Source organism: Epinephelus moara, chromosome 20, assembly GCF_006386435.1.
Source record: "Epinephelus moara isolate mb chromosome 20, YSFRI_EMoa_1.0, whole genome shotgun sequence".
Classification (NCBI taxonomy): Eukaryota; Metazoa; Chordata; class Actinopteri; order Perciformes; family Serranidae; genus Epinephelus; species Epinephelus moara.
Window position 1 is genome coordinate 1,521,703 of NC_065525.1, and position 9,505 is coordinate 1,531,207.

The window sequence follows — 9,505 nt, forward strand, 5'->3', positions numbered from 1 at the left end:
ATGTATAAAGTAGCTTTCTGTTGCCAGAAGGTGGCGCTATGGCGGTGATTCAAAATTCCTCTGTAGATGTGTTCAGGGCTGGACTGTCATCATATGTGTGAAGTTTTGGCAAGATATTCCCACGTGGAGTCAAGTTACAGCAACGTTTATCATCACGGCGAAACATCAAAGTTCGCCGCCAGGCCGTGGCCACGCCCTTCGACGAAAACTCACAGTTTCCACAATAAAGCATCATCAACGTCTTATGACTTTTTTCACCAAGTTTGAAGTGGATCTGGTCAAGTCTGTAGGAGATGTACATTAAAGTCTAAAACATGACATTTCCCATTGCCAGTAGGGGGCGCTATGTTTATCTCTAATTATTGACATGTAGATGTGTTCAGGGCGGGACTGTCATCAATCCTGTGAAGTTTGGCCAAAATTGGACCATGTATGCTGGAGTTATAAACTACTTCCTGTTTAGTGGCGAGACCCCTAACTTTGACGCCATCCCACGGTCACACGCATTGACGAAAACTCAAGCTCTTGATAACTTTTCATCTTCAAGGTCTTGGGGTGGGACAGACCAAGGTTTGAAGTCAATCGGATGAAATCTCTAGGACTAGTTCGTTCATTTAGGACCCCTGGAAATGGCCAAAAATTCACCAAAATTACACAGTAAATTCAAAATGGCAGACTTCCTGTTGGGTTTAGAGCATGCCTCCAAGAGGCTTTTTTGTAGGTCCTGGAGTGGTACACATGTGTACCAAGTTTCATACACGTAGGTTAAAGTAGCTTCATTATTAATAATTATTAATAATTTAATAATTCTCAGTCATTGACCGTTTTTTTTACAACAATGACCGGAAAATCTGAAGGCCGTCGGCCATTTTGACCGGTTGCAATTACCACCCCTGCCCACTTGGCGGTGGAGTGCACAGTAGGTACTGCAGAGAAAAAGTCATTCATCTGCTTCATGTGGCATTGTTGACATAATGCCCTGGACGCACCGGACGCGGAACCGAAGCACGGCGCCCAGCAGTGGAGGCAGTTTTCAGTCAGCGCCCATGTTAACCTATCTGACTGTACCCACAGCCTGCTGAGCAGAGTGGAGCGCCCACAGAGGCAGCGCTTCAGTTCGGCGACTGGTCTATTTTTCACGTGAGCCGCGAGCGCTTCTGTCAAGCTGGATCGAGCGGATCGTACCAAACAGGAAGTCGGACACAGAAAAGATGAGAGAATCCAGCCAATTTTCAAAACTGAGGAACGTGAGGAGAAAATATCGTGTTTATAATTTAAAATAACACAACGGTGCATAAGCGAACACATTTTTCAATACCATAATCACTTCATTACAATTTTAATTTTGTGTCACCGAGCCTACAGGCATAACTACCTAACGCCCTGGACACACCGGACGCGTTAGTGATGCGTTAGTGCCCTCCGGTGTGTCCAGGGCGAAGCCTAATGGCACGGGTGTGTGGATGTCTGTTTATCTTTTCGTTCATGTCCTTATTAATGCACACTTTATAACTTGCTTGTTGGATTCGTTAAAAATGAACGAATGAAAACTAAATGTCTTTGAATATATTTATTATCATTTAAAAATGAAAATTAAAATGACCGGTAAAAATAGATTATGACCGGATTTTTATGACCCTGTCGATCAAAATGATTGGCGATGAAAAAGTCTGGCGCAACGTCTGACTAATAATAATTCCTTCAGTTTCAATAGGGTCCTCGCACCGAGGTCAGTGCTCGGGCCCTAATAAAAATCTGACAAAAAAAAAAAACGCTGGTCCTGGGAAGCACGTCTGCTTGCATACTAGAGTGTGGCTACCCGATCCGAGCCCGACGGTACCCGATGGGTCGGGCCGGGTTCGGTCAAAAATGTATAACTTGTATTCGGGCTCAGGCCAGATTCAGTCAGCTTTCAGTGAAAATGTAGTGTAAAAATAAATAAAATCCTATTGTCTGTCCTGTTTATTGCTTGGATCTGTCATTTATGTGACAACACCGGAACATAACACACACACACACACATTGGCTGTTTGTTTCTATCTCTCCCCTCGCTGCAGCACCGCTGGTCCTGGCAAACGCGTCTGCTTGCATACGCGCTCCCCAGGCCCCGCGGGCTTGGACCCCTAATAATTCCTTCAATTTCAATAGGGTTCTCACACCAAGGTCAGTGCTCGGGCCCTAATAAAAATCTGAACAAAAACAATAGGTTTCCCTGGGAAACGCGTCTGCTTGCAGTCGTCGCTCGGGCCCTAATAATAAACAGCACAATTTCAATAGGGTCCTACGGGCGACTTTCAGTCGTCGCTCGGACCCTAATGATAATAATAAACAGCGAGATTTCAATAGGGTCCTACGAATGACTTGCAGTTGTCACTCGGACCCTAATTATAATAAATCCTTGCATTTCAATGGGGTCCTCGCACTGCTAGGTGCTCGGGCCCTAATAATAATAATAATAAATAATAATAAACAGCGCAATTTCAATAGGGTCCTACGGACGACTTCTTCGTCACTCGGACCCTAATAATAAAAATCCGAACAAAAACAATAGGGTTCCCAATAGGTTTCCCAGCACAGCCCCGCGGGCTTGGGCCCCTAATAATAATAATTTAAAAAAACAAAAACAAACTTGGCTTTCCGGTCACGCAATGTGCGAGAGATGAAAATATTGAAAGTGTATGAAAGGCCCGAATCCCGGCCTGTTATCCGTTTTTTCCATTTTCCATTTAAACAGAAAATCGGAAATCGGAAAACGAGTCATTATCCGTTTTTTCATATTTGGTTTTATTTTGAAAAACAAATGAACGAATGATACACGGATTCCCCACACTGAGAGAGGACATCCCTCTTCGCCTCCACTTACATCCATTCAGCATTCCTCAACAACTAACACTTCCTGAATTACAATTAAACAGTTAAAAGACATTGTTGTGGCGTGGTCCTTGCTAGTGAATTAGTAACTGCAATGTGTAATTGTCTTCGTCAGTGAAGTCTCAATTAAGTGAACAACAAGAATTAAAAAGATATTTGAATGCAACAAGCATTATTAAGCCGAATTAAAAAAATAAACTGACACTTCCACAGCTGGTTAAAGCATTACCAAGGCAACCAAGTTTAAAGTACAACCAATGCTGAACTTATCAGCCACTTACAACCAGCCAATATGCTTTCAGCATTATGGTAAATTATAAATGAACTGTATTCTGACCACTCAAAGCACTTTTACACTACATCACAGTCACCCAATCACACACACATTCACACATTGGTGGTCGAGGCTGCCACACTAGATGCCACCTGCTACTCAGTTAACCATTCATTCACACTCACACACACTTGCATAGCCATCGGGAGCAATTTGGGGTTCAGTAACTTGCCCAAGGATGCTTCAACATGTGGACTGGGATCAACCACCAATCTCTTAAACCCATCTCTATGTTCATGGTACATGAACAACATTACTCCTACACAGCCATCAGTTAAGCATGAAGTACCTCTGTATGCTGGGTTTACGTGGGGCCATGGGTTCATGTCCTGGTGGTGAGAGGTGACCCCAGAAATCAGGAAAAGCCAGGATGCTGAACCCTGGAATAGATATGGTTTTGGCGGCTTCAGCACGATACAATTTGGGGTCATGGTGGGGGATACAGGCTCCATGTCTCTCCAATACCCTGTCTATAATGGTACGATGATGGGATTGTTCTGCATCCTCTTCATCATCCTGCTCATCCACTCTCTGACCTGGAGGGGCTTCTCCCCTAGACAAAAAATACAATAACAAGTTAAATCAAAGACAAACAGCAAGTTGCAAAGACAGGGAGGTGACACTTAGCTGATTTGGGTAAGCCAGGGGGGGAAGTGGGGGGTGGACCCTACATCAGCAAAACAAGCAATGGTCAGGCATCAGGCGTTTATCCTATTTTGCTGCATTACAACCTGTAATTTAAATGGATTTTTATCTGGACCTTTTGTTTGTAGTTTGACCTAAACAAAACAATTTGAAGTGAGAAAAGAGCAAAAAAAATCACAAAAATAAAAAAATAAATAAACTGAAATGTGATACGTGCATATGTATTCACCCCTTTTGCTATGACACTCCTGAGTAAGACCTGAGGCCTGTACTATGAGGCAGGATTTGAAGTTAGCAAGGACACCCTGGGGTTAACTCAGGGTTTTCAGTATGACAAAGATGGTTCTCTTTTTACTGGGATAAATCACCATGGCAACTTATGCTGAGTTAACCTGCTCCAGAGCAGGTTAACTGTTAACTTCAGGGTATTGGATCACAGGCTGTCAACAACCTCTGACCAATCAGATCACTGAAGAAAAAACACACTGTTATCTATTGTAAATGCTACATTTCGGTCAAATAAATTATTATCATCCTACTAAACAGCAAACATTACTCTATACTAATGTCAGATAGGCCTATAGGTCAGTGATACTTGCACGTAATTTAAGTCTCGGATGTCGGTGAATTTTTGGATAGTGTTTTAGATGTTTCTAGGTTTTCCGTTTTAAGATTACAGATTACAGCACCATAATATAGCACCATACATACTGTATATATAGCTATATATATATATACATGACACACATTCCCATTTACTTGAATGAAAAAGTGTGTCCAAACTTTTGACTGGTACTATATATACATATACACATACTGTATAAACACATTACATTTATTTCTCTGTTTTTTATCTGAAAAAATACTGTATTATTTATACAGAACTCTTTTGTTTTGATAAAGTACAGGCAAATTACAGTAATTATCTGTAATTAAATATGTAGCTCTTCATATAAAGGTTTATCGGAATCAGAATTTTTATTGTCATTGTACAAGTACAACAAAATTGTATGCATTCCCATTCAGTACAAAAGCAAAAGCAAACTATCTTAACTAACAAGGTTAAAAGAGAATTACCAATAAATAGAACAGTGAAAACAGACCAGTGATAAATAAATATATACAAATGTATGTGTAGAAGCAGGAGTGCTTGTTTAATAAAAAAAAATAGAGAAAAAATGTTATGTGATAATTCACAGTTGAAAATTACATATTGCACAGTTTAAAATTATTGCACCAAGCTGAGATATTTTTGATTGCAACAGTTGTTCACAGCAAAAAAATATTTATTGGACAAAGTGAAATGTTGCACAGGTTTTTGAAAAGGGGTTATCTGAGGGTAACAGTTGGAACAGGTGATGTGCTGGGTGGGATGTGTCCTTCAGGATGCTGCAGGCTTTTCTCTGGCAGTGGGACCTGTACAACTTCTCTAAGGAGAGGAGAGCACAGCTGATGATCTTCTGTGCTGTGTTGATGACCCTCTGGGGCGCTGTCTTTTCTTGAGCAGTGTAGCTGGCAAACCACACTGAGATGCAATACGTCACTTTCAACAGAGCATCTGTAGAAGGACACCAGCAGCTCCTTGGATAGGGTAGTTTTTCAGGACCCTCAGGAAATGGAGTCAATGCTGTACCTTCCAGATCAGTACAGTGGTGTTGGTTTTCCAGGTTAGGTCATTGTCCAAGTGCAGGCCCAGAAACTTGATGTCAGGGACCCTCTCCACACAGTCCCTGCTGATGTATATGGCCTAAGGGTCAGATCTGTTTCTTCTGAAGTCCACTATTATTTCTTTGGTTTTTGTGGTGTTGAGGACCAGGTTATTGTTGCTGCACCAAGATGACAGTTTTTCCACCTCATCCCTGTATGCAGTCTCATCTCAAATTGGAGTTACTTGGGTGGGTGAGGTTGCAGTCGTGTGTAGAGAGTGTACAGTAGGGGGCTCAGCACACATCCCTGTGGGGAGCCGGTGTTGAGGCTGAGTGCTGGGGAAAGGTGGGGCCCTGCTTTGAATCTCTGTGGGCAGTCGCTGAGGAAATCCTTGATCCAGAGGCAGATGGAGTGTGGGAGGCCAAGGTTGTTTAGTTTTGTTAGTCTGTTAGAGATGATTGTGTTAAATGCTGAGCTAAAGTTCATTGAAAAGAAGCCTGGCATAACTGTCCTTCTGTTCCAGATGGGTCAGGTCTGTGAGCTGATCTGCACAGTCCTTCAGCACCCTTCCAGTGACGCCATCAGGTCCTGCTGCTTTTCTGGGGTTCTGTCCTCAGCATGCGTCTCACGTCATGCTCCCCCGACGTGAAGATGTGGCTGTTGTTGGCTGGTTGGTGAGATGCAGCCGCTTCTGGTATTTTTTGCTTGAGGCGGGTGAAGAAGTAGTTCAACTCCTCTGCCAGCGCAGCATCGCCATCCACAGCATTGGGTCTGGGTTTGTAGTTCATGATGTTTTGGACCCCCAGCCACACCTGCCTCGAGTTGTTGCTGTGGAGGTGGTCCTCAATTTTATTTTTATAATCTAGCTCGGCCTGTCTGATGCCCCTTTTCAGGTTTGCCCTGGCAGCACTGTACAGTTCCACGTCACCAGACCTGAAGGCGGTGTTTCTGTTCCTCAGCAGGATCCTGTCCTCTCTTGTCATCCAGGGTTTTTGGTTGGTGGTGACGGTGTATGTGCAGTGGTTGAACAGTGGTTAAACAGGGGTGAATCATTGCACCCATTCTGTTTGCCATCTTCATTGCGGTTATACTACATCTTACTGGACAAGAGCCCTTAACATCAAAAAGACCCAGGTTCTATATAAACCACCACCTAATAAGCCATCTTCTCAGCCTGCCATAAAAGTTGACAACACCATGCTGAAGAATGTGGACTACTTCCCCTCACTGCATGAAAAGTGAGATTTTCGTCAGTAAGCAGCACTGTAGATTGTCGTGGAAGTTCAGGTTTACGACTGCACACGGCAATTTGCAGGCAACACCGAAAACTGCTGTGAATTGTCCGAAATTGACGTGGGCCTTGCTTGGCAGTTGTCCCCCCATGACCCCCCTCCCCCTAATTCTAGGGGAGGCTTTAACATGTAAATGAAAATACTGTGAGCTATACAAATGCAAATCAGGGTAGCAGGGGGAGTTTTACTCCAGGTGACATTTTTCTAAAAGGTATTAACTTCATTAGAAAATCTCTGGTATAAATAGATCAGGCTCAATATAGCCTAATTATGCACTCTTAAATTTTAGCTTGAATTGATTTATTTAGTGAAAGTATGCTAGATTAATTACTGTGTATGTCATTAGCAACATTCATGTGTCATTCATACACAAAACAATTTGTTTCAACAATTAGTTTTAATCAGGCTTTGCCACAAAGGTAAAATGTGCATTCCATGCAAACAACATCACAGTCTCCTAGAGGTCAACCACTGTGCATAGTGGCATGACTACAGTGACCTTTTGGATTTTTTCTCCCAAACTCCATTTTTGAAATAACGCTTTCTGTGGTCAAAATACTGTGTATGACAGAGTCCAGTGTTGCAATGTTCACAGAGGCACCGAGGTCATTTCTTCAGTCTTGGGACTTCCATCTTTGAACTGACTACACACCGTGTTTATATCACAGAGCTTCATAGGTACACCGTGCCTGTTTATATCATAAACATATGAGCTCGTCTCGCGAGTTCTTCCGTATAACAATGAACTCGCCCATGGGCACCTCGTCCAATCACGTGTGAAGTCATTGGCATGACTCATGCAGCAGTACTTGCAAGACGAGCATATACAGACATGTTTTTATTCCTGTACTCAGACCTTTTCCTCCATTTCCTTTGTTTTAACTGCCATTTCGTGAACTACAATGGCTGGACGGCGTCTCGCCTTCAACTCCCCTTCAACTCCTCTGCATGGACGTGATCAACCCCTTTTCAGCCAGTCCGCAGACCGGCGAGAAGAAACTGCTGAATGCTATCAGTGGGCTGTCTCGTCAGCTTACTCTGCTTGCTGCCGATGTGAATGAGCAGTTCACCGTAGTAAACTCCAGGTTGCTCTCCATAGAGGATAGGTTGGCTGCTTTGGAGTCGAAAAAGTGTGTGGAAGAGACTAACTCTAAGAAGAGAAGACAGGTGCACAATCCCAAGATTGCGGTAAGAATATGTTCTGTGACTGCTAGCTAAGCTAAAAGTAGCCTACTAGCCTTGTAAAAGAACAAGTGAGCAGAACCAGTGTAAGCTGTTTTATAAAAGTGGTTGTTTTTGGTCTTGTAATTTACAGGAAGCAGTACGCCGTCTTCACAACTCGGAGACAAATTGTAGGCGCTACGAACCGGAGCAAGGGTAAGATTTAAAGAATATGCTTTCATTCTGCTGTATAAGGAAATAGATACGTTAATAGATACCGATCTTAACCATTCATTTTGTTTTCACAGACTAACCTCGCCTCATAACGAGGCCGTGACCTCCTATTTGCTCGGAGCTATGTCAGCAAGTCCAGATTTACATGACCCTGATAGTGACGCCATTGTGTGTAAGTAACTTTAACTGTTTTGTTCTTGTTCCTTCCTTGTTTAGTTTTGCTGTGACTTATGTTTTTTTATTCATACCACTCTCATTTAATTGTTTTCCAGCTGCCTGTAAGACATACTATGAGTAAGTACGCAGGAGCTTCAGGTACAGACAGCCAGATCTCGCATCGCAGGCGGAAACTGTGAAGAGTTCAGCTCGGAGTCGATCAAGAAGAAAGAGGGTAAGACTTATTAGATTAGATCCGTTTTTGGTCAGTGTGACTATCCTCTTGCACTCCACCCCCATTTTGTAGCAAAAATGCCTAAAATGACATACCCAAATTAAAATGACTTTAGCCTCTGAACCACTCTGACTACATGCATGCATGAGGTCTTGCCAGAAAGCAAACTCTCTGAAGTTTCTTGTGAAAGTGTCAGAAACACTCTAGGTGATACAGAGACAGAGTAATGGGCCTCTGAAGTCAGTAAAAAGTTGAAGATTTTGCCTAAAATAAAATAAAAAATGTATTTCAGGATGAATAACTGTCTGTGGCTTCATCTGAGCAGGTAAATGACACTGTGGGGCTGTAGGCACACTATCAATGAACACTTGTTTCAAATTTGAAGAAGACTAGTCAAAGTATGACCATTCTACAGTGTTTTTACCATGAAAAGATCCAGGCGGAGCTCCACATGACAAGAGCGCTCACTCTGCTTCAAAACAGTACTGTCAGTGATCGAACAACACTCAGCCAGCTTCAAACATCGTACCTTATTGAAATCAGGCATGATTATGATAGCTGATGTTGTTTATGACAGAAACACCATAAAATATCACCAAATAAAGCCATATGAAACGTGAAAGTTGTGATCCCACTTTCTAGACGGTATATCTCAGCCAAAAATAGTGGTAGGAGTGAGACTCTTACCTTTTATAAACCAGCTACATGTCCATTGACGGCTCAGCATGAGATCGTGAGTCATAACTTTTCCCCTCGAAAAAACGGCATGACATGNCTACTTTCTAGGCGGTATACCTCAGCCAAAAATAGTGGTAGGAGTGAGATTTTACCTTTTATAAACCAGCTACATATCCATTGACGGCTCGGCATGAGATCGCGAGTAATCCTTTAAGTTTTCCCCTCGAAAAACGGCATGACATGGCTTGTCAC

The 9,505-nt window shown here is 42.7% G+C and overlaps 1 protein-coding gene across 1 annotated transcript in view; it reads right to left on the minus strand.

Annotated features, from left to right (window-relative positions):
• LOC126408049 (cytosolic carboxypeptidase 4) overlaps positions 1-9,505 on the minus strand; it is a 663,851-nt gene that overhangs the window by 229,521 nt on the left and 424,825 nt on the right. The window contains exon 14 of the mRNA XM_050073404.1: positions 3,495-3,758. Coding sequence (XP_049929361.1) covers positions 3,495-3,758 — 264 coding nt within the window. The remainder of the gene's footprint in view (positions 1-3,494; positions 3,759-9,505) is intronic.